The 17195-nt window shown below is 36.9% G+C and overlaps 1 protein-coding gene across 8 annotated transcripts in view; it reads left to right on the top strand.

Moving 5' to 3' along the window:
• Positions 1 to 14401, top strand: part of CNST (consortin, connexin sorting protein) — a 47457-nt gene extending 33056 nt beyond the window's left edge. For 7 of the 8 annotated variants that reach the window (XM_054061587.1, XM_054061585.1, XM_054061590.1 and 4 more), the window contains exons 9-12: positions 765 to 809; positions 3198 to 4072; positions 10657 to 10792; positions 12435 to 14401. In XM_054061587.1, coding sequence (XP_053917562.1) covers positions 765 to 809; positions 3198 to 4072; positions 10657 to 10792; positions 12435 to 12640 — 1262 coding nt within the window. In that variant the 3' untranslated portion in view covers positions 12641 to 14401. The remainder of the gene's footprint in view (positions 1 to 764; positions 810 to 3197; positions 4073 to 10656; positions 10793 to 12434) is intronic. The other variant, XM_054061586.1, reaches the window with a different exon arrangement.
• The last annotated feature ends 2794 nt before the right edge of the window (positions 14402 to 17195 follow it).

The raw sequence follows: 17195 nt of genomic DNA, 5'->3' as shown, positions 1-17195 counted from the left end.
AAAATGTCTTTTAAATATGCATGCATTTATAGCAGTCTACAAAATTGTGTAAAACTAGAGATAAGATACACAATTTGTATGTATAAAACATAACATAAGCATTCTGATGACAAATATTCTCAAATTGTGGCAATTCAGTATAGTTAACAATATTAGTAACTATTTTAAATTACGTGTGATATGCTGATTTTGATACATATCTTTCTGTAACAGCTCAGAAAATGAGGAAGCTCTTGGGGGGTCTTGGAGAGAACAGCGTACTTCAGTTAATTTTTTTTGGTACACACTTTTATGTCAGCCTAGTTTTCCTCCTCCTCCTGCCTTGGGGCAGTGGCTGTTTTGTTTGAGTAATTTGTTAGAATCATTGGGTTCTTATGAAACATTTGCAGATTAATTAATTGTTAAAAACAAGACAGAGGAGGAAAGGGCATTGGTAGACTACCAGGCTGTGATTTATCTCTTCCCTTTCCAAGCAAAAAGTTACTTTTTTTGCCACGTCCCAGTTGCCAAAATTGGCTTTAACTGAGTACCTTTCCTCAAAACGAGCTAGAATTTCTCACAAGATCAGGGTTGGCCTGAGTGACCTCAGAAAGTCCTTTTCAACCTGAACTATCCTACAAGCGCATATCAGCCAGGATTTTCAGGAGAATCAGGAATTAACGAAGGTGCAGTCACAGTTCTCTGTGTCGATCATCCTCATCTTTATCCCCTTTAACCATGACCACTATTCTGCCTTTTCTCTCTTTGTTCTTGTAATCTAACAGAACTCAAAGCATTGAAAACAGGACACAAACAATTATCAAATTCAGGTATTTCATGAAACTTTTCTAATGAAATGATTAATTTAATAAATGCTTTAGCATAAGTTTGCACTGTGTGCATATAGATCTGTTTCCAAGGTGATGAGAAACTGCTTATACTCTTTTTCCCTGTTAGGTCATATGGTATTTGTTTTTAAATGGGGAAAAAAAAATGAAGTGTGAATTCTCCACTGGTAGAATGCTGTAAGTTAGAACTCTCTCTGTTAGGCTGTCTGAACAGGATAAAAAATTGGTGGCTACAGGTTTCTGGGATGAACAAAGCAAATATCGAATTTAAAGTAACTTTATTTGAGGGAAAAAAAATATTTTTTAAATTACCGTAAGTGCTTTCATTGTTAGAAAAATTTCAGTAGACACTTTGTTATATCTCTGACAGTCAGAAAAAAATTACTGCCATGTTGGTGAGTACATCTTCATTTAACTTAGTAGGAAAAAGCTGCTTTTATAATTAAGTGTTCGGGTATTTGTCTTTACTTGCCTTGAGTATGTAGTGGGCATGGGTTGTCTAAAGCAGGTGTTTTGAAGTAGCTGTAATGAAAATGTTGAAAGATGCTGAAAATTTGATGTGGAATGTAGCAATAATCATTACATCTCAGTTCCCATGTGTCTGTAGTTAGATGGACAACACTAGGATCTTTTATTACTTTCTAAGGAATAGAACCTTCAGCTCAAGGGCCACCTTTCATGGTAAAGAATTTGATTTCATTTTTTATTCCATTTAATCTTTGTTGCAATTGGAGCTGCCAGTAAAGATGCCTGTTGTAGTATCAATGTGTCCACTAGGAAAAATTGACAGATGGTAACAAAATCTTGTACCAATAATCCAGGCAGTGTTTGAACTCATGACCTATTTCTGAAGGGCTCAGTATCCTGTTACAAATCTCTTGAGCTATCTACTCATCTGTGTCTAATTTTCAAAAAGTCCCTATCTCATACCCATTCCTTGTTTCACAGAAGTTAGGTTTCCTGTACCTGTACTCATTCTGTCTGTTAACGTCCTGATTTTTTTTTCTGCAGTTTTGTATGGTGGGATATTGTCTTGTTCAGTTTCTGAGCCTGTCTTGTCTGTGCTACCTTGTATCTCATTATCCTTTAAAATGAGGATGGTTTAGAATGTGATAAAATTGTTCATAAATACAATGAATTAATGCCAACATTTCTTTAAAGATTAACAACTGTGACCCTGTTTCATGTAACAAGTTCAGGAAGTTGCTCAGATTTTAAGTAAGGTTTTAACACTTGAGGAAGGATAAGATCAGCATAGAGAGTTGCAGTCATTCTTGTGGGAACATCTACAGTTCATAAGGGCATTATTTAATCTCTGCTTTAAAGCAGAAAAGTCTTATGAATACATTTTGTTGTGACAAAATATGCAAATGACTGTTTTCTAGAGGTATTAATCTGTTGTTTGAGGTTATTACTTTTACTGTAACGGTAGTCCTACTGTAACAGTCTTAACTTAATTTTTATGGAAGTGTGAAATAAAAGGCATTTTCTGTTACAGCTAGCTTGCTTTGCTGTTCTGATTATAAACACCACTTTTTCTCTTCAGAAGCCTAAAAGGGAATATTTGGCGTTGAGCTTCTCATAATGGCTAATGTCTAGTAATTTTGTTGAAAACTTGGGCTAACAACCTACTCCTTCATCAGCAGATCATGCCAATAGTGGTTGAATTCATAAGCCGTGTAAATTCCCCTTGTTTCTCTAAAATTTCAGATAAAAAAATAAGTTTTCATTTGTATTATACATGTGAATGCAGAAATAATCCAATATTATTTTTAATATGCAAACTGACTTACATATCCAAAAAGCAACTCCATTATGTAAGATATTGTAATAGGATATCTACTTTACTGTTAACCAAAGGTGCTAGTTACCCAATTAAAAGAATGGAATTTAATTTTTTTTTTTAATTAGTGTGATTTCAGCTTCTTTAAAGGGAATGCAGAAATCTCCTTGTGTGATAGATACATCAGCATCAAAATACAGTTTTCTGTAATTGAGTGCATTTGTCTGAACTCCAGGCCTCCAGTAGATGCAGTCACATAAAATAAGCTTCGGAAGAAATGTGGCTGTTCAGAAAGATGCTTACATACATATTGTCCTTGAAGTATGGGGGTTACTCTTTTCAGGAGGGCATGAAAGCACATGCTTTGCCTGCAAGAACATGTGCAAAAACTTTGCTGAATAAGGAGTCAGCTTTTCAGACTACTAATGAAACTTTTATTCTGACTGGAACATAAAATAGCTGCCCTTTATGGCAGTGCATTTTAAAGCATTAGATTACAACATTATCAAACCACAGTATACTCCTTCCCTGGGCTGATGATTTGAATCATTTAAAAACACTGAAACTGTTTTTCCTGTTGCACTCAGGTACTGAAACTTTTCCTGGCATTGGACCAAAGAAAGATAAACAGCTGAGCACTAGTTCTCCAGGTGAAAATAAAACTGAGACACAAACAGAGGCAGAAAGCCTTTGGGTAGCTGCAGGAAAGGACCACATGGAGGAGCAGCACTGCAGTGCTGAATCAACACTGGAGCCACACACCCAGTCCACAGGGACAGTGGGCAGGCCTTCTTCGGGCTGTTTATCATCTGGGGATGCCAGTAAAGATAACAGTTTGCAGCTGAGAGAAAGAGGGCTCTCTAAGGATGCGGAAAAAATAGAAGGCACAACCGGGGAGCCTGGAGTGAAACTCCCTCTAAAACCAATGGTAGATGCTTTGGTTTTAACAGATGCTGATTGTATGCCTACTGATGTGGTTCCTGCTGATAAAGATGTGCAAGCTGATAGAGATCTGCTCAGATCAAAGCATCTTGCTGGTTCCTCAGAGATTGCTACTGGCCAGCTTGGAAACAGTGATTTAGAGCAGCAACAGAAACGGCCCGATGATGACAATGAAAAGTCTTCGTGGGACAGAACAGCATCGAGTGTATGCTCTGGGTGTAGTAACGTATCTGAGCAGGAGAGTACTGCCCGTTCAGGAGCATGCAAGGAAATACAGAGAACAGCAGGACAGGAGGAAAACGTAAATAGCGAAGAGCAAGAAGATTTATTTATCAGATTTTTAAATGGTAGCATAATAGACACTGAAGAATCATTTGGAAACGTGGCAAACCAAGAGGACTTTGACACTGTTCCAGATATTTCACCTGAACGAGCATCATGCAACTCACTGGAAGCTTTATCACTAGATGACAGCTTTTCTTCTCTTGATGAACTTGCTAGAAGGATAGAGATTGCTGAGGTAAATACTGCAAATCCTATGAAATCTTCCATGTTTATCTCAATTAAAATATTTTAGATACTGCCAACTTCAAAATGTGTTAAATATTGCTTCATTTATCACTTTTATTTAATCTGAAAAGAAATCTGCACTTGTTTAATTGTTAATTCAGAAAAAAAGTTTACCTGTTCACCTCCTTCTTGACCAACAATGCTCTGTGTTTCTAAAAATTAGATTGATTTTTATGTGTGAGTGTGAACACCAGTTTCTTTTTTATTCTGACAGAGATTGTTAAGAGATGGGCTGACAGTTCTTGTTAAGTCACAATGTCGTATCAGAGATTTACATAATGCCTATGATGTAATGTTTGTTTGTATTCATAGACTAAAATTTTGCTGTACCTATTCCATATAGCTGAGAACTACATATGTAATAAAGTCTCTATATGAATGTATGGCCATCTAATTTTGCCAAGTTTAGGCAGTTTTGTTGCTCAGCCAAAACTAAGAAATAACTTCTAAGCCTGAGCCCACGTTTCTGAAGCTTTGCTGACAGGCCACAACAAGGATGAGTGCTTCATAAGTTAGATTGCTCTTCTGAAATTATAGAAAACTTATTGCTTTGGGACTTTTTTTGAGAGCGTATGATGACATCTTCACTTTATTTATCTTCTGGATTTTGGTGCATTTGCAACCATGAGACCTTAAAAGCTTTTTATTTGAATGAAGAAATGAGATTACTGTGAAATGATGTGATTCCAGATTCTGGAAGGGAAGACTTCTAAACAGGTGTCTTCTTAGTTCATCTCCATTTTTAATGCATTGAACGAAACAATATCCCTTGACAATAGAATAACAGTACTTCTCTAGATCAGAAGTGAATGCACAGAGGCCAAGAACGCACGATCTCTCAGGGACAGCAGCCAAGCAGGGAACTAAATACTGGGGATCCATGGTGATGTTGTTATATGTTTAGCAAAATCTCTAAAGCTGGGAACAGAGCACTTGGGGTTTACTCCTCACCTAAACAGCTTCCTATTCCCTTTCCAAAATCATTCATCCTGACTTGTCCTTAAAATACCTTTTCCTCCTGTGGAATATCAGGAAGCATATCACATAGCAGGGCTAAGGGCCATGTGCACAAAGCTTTACATAGCCCTTAACAATGCTTACATGTGGAAAGTGACATAGATGTAATCAAACTTCTGCACTAAACCATTTTGTTTACTTGTGTTCACTTAGAGGATGGTTTTGAAAAAGACCATTTTGTTGACAGTCTCTGCTAATTCCATATACATGTATAACAGAAGAGAGTAGTTTAAATATCATCCCTCAGGATTAGATTCTTTTGAGTTCACTTGAAAGTTCAGCAAGTTAAGCTACAGGAGAGAATGTTCTGTTAGAAGTAGAAAAATCCTAAATCCTATAGCATTTAAGTTGCTATGGCTTTACCATAGGCATTTAAAAAGTGTGATAGCAAGCAGAAAAATTATGCTTGTATGGATTGGCTGAGTGACTGATGATGATGCTTTACAGAGAATCTAGTTTTATTTCTAGTTTGCTATCCCAGTTCTAGGACTGCCAGTACTCTGATGGCAGAGTTGAGTCTCTGGAGAGGAAAGAGTACCTTGAGTCTTTCCATAGTACTTTTTCTGTCCATATAAGGCATAATGTTGGCTGGCATTGGTGGGAATCTTTTTGAATCGTCCTTAGCAAGAGATTGGAGTTGTGTGTGAGGCAGGGGATTTAAATCGGGGAGAAGAGAAAAGGGATTAATCTCAATACTGATTAAAATTTGTAATATGCAGCATCTGGTGCTGTTTTGCAATACCTGACATTTCTAGGTGCAGCAGAGTGAGTTAAGGACAGCAAAGCAGCTTGGATTTTCATTATACACTTACATTTTGTTTTTCCAGTAAATCTTACCACCTGTCATTACCCCAGGCATTGCTTTTCAAAAGTGGTGGGCATCTACAGCTTCCCTGGAAGATACCAGGAACTGAGAGAGCAGCACTGTTAACTCCCTTTCACGGAGCTTGTTTTAGTGCTAGAATGAAATTCCACTGATGTTTTGACAAGCAGACAGATCTTTACCCTCAGCCATAACATTTCTTTCTTCTTTGTCCTCTGGAAACCTTTGAAGTTGCATCGTTTGGGCTGTGGCCATCTACAACAGTGCTTGCATACAGTAGTTGTGAAAGGAATACCTAGAAAAGGCGTTGGTAGCCACACAAAATAAAATTAAATTAATTACATTAAATGTGCTGGTATGACAGTTTAAAAAAAAAAAAAAAAAGACAAAACCAGATACATCATAAATCAATTTGACCATGATAATAGTTAGAATGAAAGGCAAAGTTAGAGATTATTTTGAAATAACGTAGATACAAGAATCATATGGAAGGACAGAATTTCATTAATCTTCTTCAACTGTGGTATAATATTATTGAAAATGGGGAAGGGTAAATAGTTGTGTATCTATTTACAGTTAGAAAGTTCTGTTTGACTCTTGAGAACAAAGAACCATCTCATCATTGCTAGAAATTAAACTGTAAACCTTTGCCAGGTAACTGAATAAGGAATACAGCTCACAGAAGAATATACAAACAAAAGTCCTGCTTGAGTAGTTCTCTGCATTCAAACGAAAATGCTTCATACAATGTTATTCCTAGATCCCAGTTTGCAGTACCTCTGTTTTGGGGCATTTTAGTTACTTCTATATGTCATGAATTATTCCAATAGTCAAGTTTAATCTGTTTTCTCTTAAAAGCTTGAAGTACAGGACCTTATTTTCATAGTTTTGTTTATTATGTTTATAAGTATATATATAATATATACATAAATATATATACACACACATTGTATTTCACAAAAATACGCATAATGTAAAAAGGAGTTTTTTAATATTTGATTAGCAAATGCTGTTTTAAATACAGAAGAGACAGGTAGTTTAATTAGAGCTTATTTTTCTTATTTTGCACCCAGGATATTAAACTTTATCCAAATGGTTTAATACTTTTCTGTAAAGCAGAATCACTTTGTATTAATAGTGGTAAAAAGAGAAAGGCTAAAATATTTGACAGAGTTTCAGTTAAACAACAGTCGTTGCTGCTTTCCTTTTTGACTGTTTGTCAAAAGGCCACCACATAACTGTGTACCATTTTCAGGTACTGTGCAGTAATTATAAAAGATTTTGTGAAGGTCAACAGAGCTCAGTGAGTAAGCTGAGTTGCAGAGATGCTGCAAGAACATCTTCAGTTAATTACCTAACTTGGAATTAAGAAAATGTTCAATATTTCAATGAAGTCCTTTATTGTAGCTCTTTCACGTAACACAGAGCTGTCTGCAGTGCAACCTGGTGCAAGCCTACATTTTTCCCTCCTGTGGTTCAAGTCAAGTAGAAGCTTGGCTTGTGGTCAACTGTGTTAACCACAGTTCCCTTCTAACTTCCAATTTAAATAATGTATTCTGCCTTTTTAAATCCTCCTGCCTCCCGAAGGCTAGGGTGGAAAGCTTTAAGTATTGCATGGCAGCTAAGTCCCTCTCCTTGGATGTTTAATTAATGGGAGATGGATCTAATACAATCAGTTTGAATATTGCTTTGAAATCTTTCTAAATAAAAGGTATGGTGGAAAAACACATTTAGGATTGTTTTAGTTGAATGAGGTTTTATTTGTAGCAAGATGGATGGACCCTATTCTTGCATGACAGGTTTATAGTAATGACATTTTTATGGCTGAAAATAATAAAAATAAAATGTGATGATCCTTGCATTACATATTTTTTAGCTGCAGTTGAGAATATGGTAGAAGACAAGATGTAAATACTGCTTTATACAGAATTATATGTTTGTATTTGCATTTTCACAATAAACTGCGTCCTGATGAGGAGGCATAGCTTTGTAGGTCCTTTGCAGAACAAGAAAAAAAGGCAGATTAAATATTCTAGATATGAATTATGTATCAGGTAAAGGGGACGTTCTTAAAAATATGATCTGTGACTTTTGTTCAGGATAGGAGAGTAACACTAGTCACACTGATTTTATTGCAAAATCAAGAGCCCTTTTTAAGCAAAAGAAGATGTTCGGAGTAGAGAAACCTGTTCTGTGTTGATTAGATCTTTATATGTTTAGAAGTAAAACCTGAAACAGAGCCATATAGGCTGACAGGGAAAGTAAGTGAGCTACATTGTAGCAAGACTTCTTCCCAAGCTTTTTATGTAACTGTAATCACCAAAGCACACATTTCCACATAATCCTGTCAAAGATAACCTTCTGGTTTTAAGCTTGGAGAAGACAAAACTTGTGACGCAGTCATTCAGAAACTGCTAAGATCCAGCAGTCAAAATGAAATGTCTCAGTTTGAAATGAGTGCTTGCAGAATGGATCACTGGATCCTAATCTTAGGGTGCACTGGTACAAACACCCTGCTGTCCCTGGGTGACATTCCTGCCAAGTGCAGTCTGAGCCACTTGTGGACACGTGTGTCGAGTGACAGCTAGACTTCTGTGTGGATGGTGCAGGTGGAGCCATTGATCCTCTTTATGAAAGCAATACGGAACACTGAAGCTTAAAAATAATCTACTCTTTACAAGAGCGTAGTTTCATCTCCTCCCTCCCAAATAAATAAGTCAAATTAATGCACTCCTACACGATCCCCCTTACTTGTCACAACAAGGAAGCATAAGTATTGAATTTTCTGGCTGTCATGATAAATTTTCAGGCATTTCTTCAAGGCTAATTTAACATTACCAGTAGAAGCTTCCCCCCAGTGCACTTGTCTGTTGTGATGAGACACTTGCAGGCTATTATTTCTCATAAATTTGTGCCAAATATTTGTCCTCCATATGTTGACTTAACCAATTTCTTTCCACCACCTCTACACTTATGCTACTTAGTAAGTACTTCATTACATTATTTCATTAAATAATCCATTCAATTGTTTCATTAAATAATCCATTTAAGCTCTTGAGCGGATAAGCAAAAGGGGTATGTGACAGAGATCAACTGCACCATTTCAGGTGTGACTTTGGGAAAATTTGTTAGACTGTAGGCATATACCCACAGGGGTCAACTCTGTGAGTTGTTCAGGGAAACATTATTTGTCCATTGGAGGGCTATAAAATACTTCCAGACCTGCAAATGTGATTGCCACATATGCCAGTTAAAATGTTACAAATGCCAAATGCTGTAGTTGGTACAGTGCCTATTGGATTGTGCTCTGTTTCACAGTGTTCAATGCACCATCTCCAGTTACAGCATGCGTCGATGTGTTATATAAGCTTGTAGCATGAAGCAAGTTTAGGGGCATAAGTTATTAAGTCATTTGTTTTCTGTTTTTCTACAGCTTTTATAATTGAAATGAAAACAATTTTTTATGCATAGTCTTCTAATTTGATTAGAATATGGGGGGAGTTATGCAGTCAGTTGTCTGCAATTACAGAGTTACCTGGAAAGCTGGTTTTTTTTCACTCCAAGTTTTTGTGAAAATTATAGATATTTTGGGTCATCTCCTTCATCAGTGAGCTATAAACTCAGTTGCAAATGTGATATGTTTTTTTATCTGTAGCACAAATGTATACAGGTTATTTTTCTATCTAGCAAATGTTATTGCTGTTCTACAGAATAAGTTTTAAAAAGTGCTATTCAGATTTGTAAAATGATGACTTAAGGCTTCTTCAGGTAAAGAAGATAAAAAAGGACATGTCCAAATATGCTTCCTATTTTAATTTATGTTTATTTTTAGCACATCAGGAACTGTTTGCTTAGAAAACTCTTTTTTCTTTCCTGATACTCTCCCTACTCTTATTTCTCTAACAATTAGGAAATTATGGACCGCTCAGGCTGGAGTAACATCCTAGTATGGCTTAGCATGTACTGTTGCAGCTAAGCCAAATGAGGTAGCGAAGGAAAGAGAAGTTAGGGTTTATTGACTTGTTAACTGTATCACTGTTTGTGCAAGCCCTTTGGGTGACCAGCGTGGAGGAAAGGATTTTCGAACTGCTGCTGTATCCAGAGAGCTTTTTACAGTATGGAACTGGAATCTATCCAGAGCATTGAAGCTTTCATTTTCCCTGGTGTTATCTCTGTTTGTTTTTGTGCCCCCACGGTAGCTTGCTGTCCACCTTGGGAAACCAATTGCAATGCTGGAAAATTAATCTCACAATAAGCATTTGATACTCTCTGCAGGATTATATATTTGGAAAGGCAAAGGCAGCAGCAGGGTGTCATTGACTTCTTATTGCCCTGTGATGAGAGTGTTTTTTGACACAAACCCTCCTCACCACTGCCTGACCCATGTGATTTAATAGCATGAGCTTATAAGGGAACTGCTGCAGTGAATACAAAGTATGATCCAAACAGTAAATATACGTGCATTTAACTTTGACAGCAGAGGGCAAGTAGCGTCAGCAGACAGCAGAATGATACTGCAGCTGTCCTGTGTGTTAAGGAATTGATATACTCAAGAGGGAGGTTTCACAAGCACTGCAATGTTTAGGAAAAGTAGTAGAAAACATTGCTTTAACTGTTCAGCTCATTTCTTCATTAAAATCATTGTTAAATAGATTTCTCTCATCTCTTCTGCCACTCACTATCTTTCCTGATAGATTGCCCCAGCGGAAGGATTGGTGTCAATACTAAAGAAGAGAGATGACAGAGAAGGAAAAACAATTGCTCAAGTCCACCAAAGGCAAACAAAGAGAAGAGTGAGATTTCAAGAAATGGAAGACACATTAGATCAAGGTAATTTAAAGCTTTGAATTTATGGGTTGTACTCTTGAGGTCCAAAATATGTTGATCTTTTTGCTTTCTAAATTTACTCAAGTAATAAGTGAAGTTGACTGATTGAAGGTTATTCTATACCAGGTTTGGGGAACAAGGCTACAGAAGGATACAATAAGTACACTTCTGTCTTAAAGCTTGATTGAGACTGAATCCACTATTGTATTTCTCTGGCTGAATAATTTGTGAGTGACACCTTATAGACGTTCTTTCATTGTTTAGAGCTTAGAGGTGGGAGGTGTAGACTTTCTCCCTAAATCTAATCAATGTAGGTGAAAAGGGATGCAAGAGAAACAAGTCCGTTATGCTTCGTCCACAAGTAGCTTTCCAGCTCTTTCTAATAGACCATGGTATTGGAGTTTGTCAGATTATAACTTTGGTTTATAATTAAGTATCCATATATATTTGCAAGGTGTCAGTATATTTTTGGCTAAACACTTTCCTTCCTTTTTGATAGGCTAAATAGCCTTATAAGATATACAGTGTATTAATTTGTTGTATTCTTCTTGGTGTCTGAGATGTCTATTACTCAAACTAGAGAGATGTTAAGAAAAATATTTTTGGTTATTAATGATAGTACTTTATCTACTGCGCCTGCCAGCTACTAAATGGTATTAATGGAGGTCTTTAGTGCTTGAAAGTATGTTGTGTCTCATACACTGAAAAGAAAATCCATTCACTGCTCAAAGGGGAGCTTATTCCATCTTTTTCTTGAGATTATTTTAAAACAATTTATCTTTTAAATAAAGTTTCAGTCAGAGTTTCTTCTGTGATTATTTCCCCCAAGGATTTAGTAATTCAAAAGGAAAATTTACTTTTATTATTGTTAATCTGATTTCAAACACACAAAAAAGTGCTTGAATGTTTCTTCTTTTTTTCCTTTTCCTGTTTCTTCTCACTGATGTAGAGTGAAGGGAGGTCAGAAATTTTCTTAGAGCCTCTTCAATCTGACTGACACAAGATGCAGATGTTGTTCATGCATACGAGTTACCAAGGACAGCTGAGGTTGTGAGGATGTAATAGCACCTCTACAACCTCTTTGTTGCTCTGACTCTGAAATAAACAACCATGCAAAGAGTTACCACAGAATAACTGAGACGTAAAATAAACCTTCATATTAGCCTACCTTGAACATTTTGTTTCTATCCTTATAGTCAGAATGTCAGAGTAAACACAAGTAGTTCATGGTAGCTCAGTCTGTCAGTAGAAATGAAGCAAGAATGTTTCCATTTGTTCTGATTTCAAAGCTTTTGTGTCATTTCAACTATTTCCAGAAGGAAGGCTTTGGTTTTGCAAAGTTCTCGTAATCGAGTGTATTTTGCTTCACTGTGGGATGACTCCACAAGTGATGTCAGCAAGGACAGGTACACAGGTTGTAGAAATGTTGTTACGATTATTTAGGTTTCTGAAAAGACTACGTAGAGAAACATACAGTTTGTGGTATGTATTATGGTCACTTTGACACAATAAGCATGTTAAGCGTTATTGAGTGTGGTTACCTCCTGACCTGTTCATTGTAGAAACCCGTCACAGTTTTTCTCATATGTGTTCATATTGCTTTGTATATCATCCTTTTTCACCTTTTCTGCTCTTAAATTTACAGATGAAGTAGCTGGTGGCTCCTGTATTTTGCTGATCCTGCTGTGCATAGCAACTGTTTTCCTTAGCATTGGAGGAACTGCATTGTACTGCACCTTTGGTGACATGGAATCCCCTGTGTGTACTGAATTTGCAGCCAACATGGACTTCTATTATACCCAGATATTGCAGCGTATGGAAGAAATTAAGCACTGGATAGCCTTCTCATAGTTGGAATGAGCAGAGACAGCACATTTACAGCTCACCAATGATTACTGGAAAGGCTAGAAAAAAATGGTTATTTCAAGTCCTCTAACACTTGCCACCTACAGGTGATGTGTATTTGATGATGTACTGAGACCTCTACTTAGAAATCAAGAAAATTCTGGTTTAGCGATCCAGTGGCAAAATGTTCACATCTTAAGCTGTAGCAGTGTGGTATGGGAGAATAAAAAGTTATTCTCTTCTCCCAAGAGCAGGCAAGTAGCTTTTCGACAACTTGAGTAAGTGAAGAAGAAAGAAGAGCATTAACTCTCTTCTGTAAGATCTCCCATTGCCACACATTGTGTAAGCAATCTCTGGAAGCTTAGTAAAAGGACAGCTTTAATTTACAGCTGTTTGTGCAAAGGTGTTGCCTCCAGCTATCATGCAATAAGTCTGTGTTTTATGGAAACATTATTTTTCTTCAAAGTCTTACTATTTTTCTCCATTTTAATTCTCCTGCTGAGCCATGTTCATATTTGAGTGGAGTGAGAATGAGTGCAGCGGCATTCACGGAGCCCTCATTTGGTGATTAGCAGGCCGACCCTGTATCTTGCAGCTTACAGTGAATGTTCGTAAGTGGGATAAATCTGCTGGCAGATTTCACTAAATTTCCTGGAACTTTACTCCCAGCATTGTGGGGGCTGTTTAGAAATGGAAGGTTCGAAAAGAAATCATTGGTCTCACTAAACACAGAACCATAGATAAAATGTTTAATAAATTATTCATTTTAAATAGTAAAGCTGCTTTGGCCAGTTTCAAAGCATCTGGTAGCAGGTGTGGGGCTAACTGGGTTTTCAGTTAGCTATGTCACTGACTTGCAGCAATCACTTTGTGCCTCAGTTTCTCCTCTGTAAATGGGGGAATAATGATCCTTGCCTTTATCTGTGAATATTTATTGCAATTAGGGCTCATGTCTGATTAATCCCGGAGGAGTGCACTGGATCACTGAACTGCATGGCTGCAGCTTCTCTCAATGAGTGAATGCTTGTGTAAAGTGTGACTGATTCAACAGAAGAGATTCAGAAGCTCACTGCAGATCCATAGCATGTTAGTAGTCCAAGGGCATTCCTTCCTGCAGGTAAAGCACATTTGCATCTATTTGTCTGTGGTTCTGAGACCTCTGTTGTAAGGTCTTTTCTTTTTCTATCAGCTATACAAATTGAAATCAAAACAATGAGTCATTTTAAATGGGTATTTCTATCACTTGGTGCTCAGCCCTCCCTGTGTGGTATGTGAGAATCGCTTACATGTCTGTTAAGGTGAGAATTAGATACACGGGCCTTTGGGCCACACTGTAATCAAAATGTGGCACTGTTCTTGCACAGAGCATAATGTCCTGGCCCAGCTGAAGGTGTTAGTGTGAAACAATTCCTTTACACCTCAGGAAATGGCATTTTTGAGGGATCCACTTCACTCCACTCTCTCATTCCCTGCTTCCTCATGTTGTATGATACAGTGTGATCAGGTTTAGAATATTATTTTGTAAAGACTATGAAATGAAATCTTCAAGATATTGTTCAGAATTATAATATTAAATTATCATGCTTTCTGGCATTTGCAAGTAAATTGTCCCTCTAGTGAGCTTGATTGTTCCTAACATACTGTTATACTTAACAGTTTTTTAAATGAAAGTTAAAATCACATTTTTTCTAGAATAAATTGCATGTATGATTTTTCTGTTTTCACTGCAGAGGTTTAGTTTATTTGTACCTTAGGTAGCCTCATGTGCAACTTTATATTAAAATAGCAAATCAAAAATGCTCAAATTAATGGAAACTTTTCCTTTCAGAATGAAACTTGAGAATGGTAGTTTGGTATATTTTTTGTTTCTTGTCCTCAGAGTATTATAATGCTGCGTTAAACTAAAGGAGAAAAGGAAAGACACTTTTGTATTTTAAAGTGTTACTGGCTGGTTCAGTTTATTATCTGAAGTCTGGGATTGTTTATTTATTTAGTTTTTCTTTTAAAGAAAATCTTAATTTTCTTTTTTGTTAATTTACAGAGTAATTAAAAAGCATGCATTTAGTTAAAATATGTATTTATAGCAACTATGTAGTTAGAATATATTTTGGATATCTATGACTTTGCATTGATTGTTTCAGGATGTTAAGTTTATTCCTAAACAGAAAACTGTTGATTTCAGCTTAAAAAAATCTTTTTAAGTTTTTGTGCACTTCATCACCAAAAAGATCAAGAGGTATATATAGAACTATTTATTCAAAAGTATATCGGATGTGGAGATCAAAGATCCTCTACTTCTGGGTTCATTTAATTAAAACTATTTTAAAATAATTATTTTATTTAAAACTGTGAAGCTATTTAAAGTCAAAGCAATTTTTAATAAGCAGTTCAGCTTAAAATCAGTGGTCCAAATCCTGGTATGTTCGGTTTGCACTGTATTCCCAGTGCAAAGACTCACTAGTATCAGCAAAACTGCCTGCAAGGCGATCATAAAAGAGGTTGGGCACCACTTTACCGGAATGTACCCAATGAAAAATGAGTGGCCAGGCATTCTGTGTAACTCAGCTTACCTTACAGTTCTGTTCTAACTTGGAGTATCTCTCCAGCCTTCCAAACTTATGCCAAGGTACCAAACCTATGCAAGGTACCGCAGCTGCTAAATCTTTCGGGATCTAAGGGAGCGGAAGGAGCACATACGCACAGACTGCCTGGCTCCTTATCTGAACAGTTCACTTCTCAGTTGCAACAAAGTGGTTGAATTTGGATCTAATTTCGGTTGGCATTCCTTTATAAAAAGCTGGTGGTACTAATTCTTGCTTCATGTGACAATTCTGTTATTGCAAATAGTTGGCGTGATCTGTAGTCAGTTATCAAACTTGCAGATACCAACGTAACAGAATTTGCTTTGTGTTGAAGTTCAAAGAGTCTGCGGGTAGGCCTGAAGTTGGCCTTCCTGTATGCTCCATTCTCTTTAGGTTGCTGGTGATATTGCCTCTGCCTGAGGGGTTAGGATCGTACAGTCAGGTAAATTCAAGCTAAAAGAAATAGTTGATTTGAACAGTTATTCCTCTTGTCTGAGTATTTTGAGGTAAAATAATACAGAGCAAGAGCTCAGATTGTTACAAGGAGGAGGAAGACAGAGGAAAAACACTTTACTTCTTTTCCCCTCTTTGTGCATTTTAAAGCCCCTTGAGTATATGTTTTTACTTCTTCTGTTTCCTTCCCTGCCACTGTCTTTGTGGCTGTTCTGCTTGTCAGTAGGGAAAACGTACTGCACCAGCATGAAACCATTTGTAGCTGATAGGAAAATTCAAGGAACAGTGTAGTATTGACAGTAGTTAAAAGCAATTTCTTAAAATATGACTGGATTTCAGGCTGATGGTGTACCTTCAAAGAAGTTGTGGGCACTTAATCACCCACAGCACTCTACTAGAAACCCTCACCTGCCAGTTTATTCTTTGAGCATAATTATTTTTAAGAGATTTTCACGATAGAGCAAAACCAACAAGACTTTTGATGCAGATTCAGGGTACGCTGCCAAAAAGAGCTTTCTGATGACATAATTAGCACCCTCACTGCAAGTATCATAGACTACACCAAGAAGACCACTGTGCTATAGCATCGCCACGCTATACTACAGGCTTGTTTTTGAAACAGCATCAGCAAGGAAGCAGATATTCCACAGCCCAGATATGCCAGCAGAAGTTTCTAATCTAGACACAGCCCATGTTTTAACATTTTTCTGATATCTTTGCTTTCATACCTGGAAAATGCATCGCCTTGGTAACAAGCAGTAGGAAGAAGTCTAACAAAAAACAAAACTCTTGTTTAGGGGTTTTGGGCATAAAGTGCAAGCTTGAACTGCCAAATAAGCAGAGTAGATTGGGAGTCCAGATTCTCGTGTGACTGGGTACTATTCCATTCAACAACCTGAAGGAATGTTACCGTCCTTGATACCGAGGATACATATTGTATCATCCTAAGAAAACATGTTTGCCTCCTTTGTACTGTAATGTAAACCCAAGACCATCTGAAAGGACTGATAACTATTTGTGACAAATTTAACTTAAGCTTCCTTTAGCAAAAGGAGTAAATAATTGTGTTTGAAACCATCACCCAAGCTTGTAATTTAAATACTGTAGCAAAAAAAATAAAAATAAAAACTGTCCCAAAGAAAAAATATGAACCTCTTTTGGGTACTGTGATTTCTAGTTGTATGGAAAGACTGAGTGAAATTCAAGTAAATGAGCAGTACCTCCAGTAAGAATTGCATGGTCAAACCCCAACAAGAAGGGAAAATGAGGATAAAATGCATGAGGTTTCATTTGAGTTTTGGTATAATGTAGTTTTCCTGACTGGGTTGGTTTGTCTTTGTTTTATTAGCTAGAGGAAAAAGCTTCATCAGAGCCTGGTTCCTCTAGACAGTTGGGTTTAAGGTAATGAAATGTTGCCTTACTGCATCATTCTGAAAACAAATTGACAGGTGGTAAGTTTCAGACTTCCTAGTAACTGGGTGAGTGACCTGGATAGTGGTCACAAGCCAGTCTGCTTTTTTAGTTCA

Source organism: Cuculus canorus, chromosome 3 (assembly GCF_017976375.1).
Source record: "Cuculus canorus isolate bCucCan1 chromosome 3, bCucCan1.pri, whole genome shotgun sequence".
Classification (NCBI taxonomy): domain Eukaryota; kingdom Metazoa; phylum Chordata; class Aves; order Cuculiformes; family Cuculidae; genus Cuculus; species Cuculus canorus.
The sequence above is the reverse complement of the archived record's forward strand: the minus strand, read 5'-3'. Positions and strand labels throughout refer to the sequence as shown.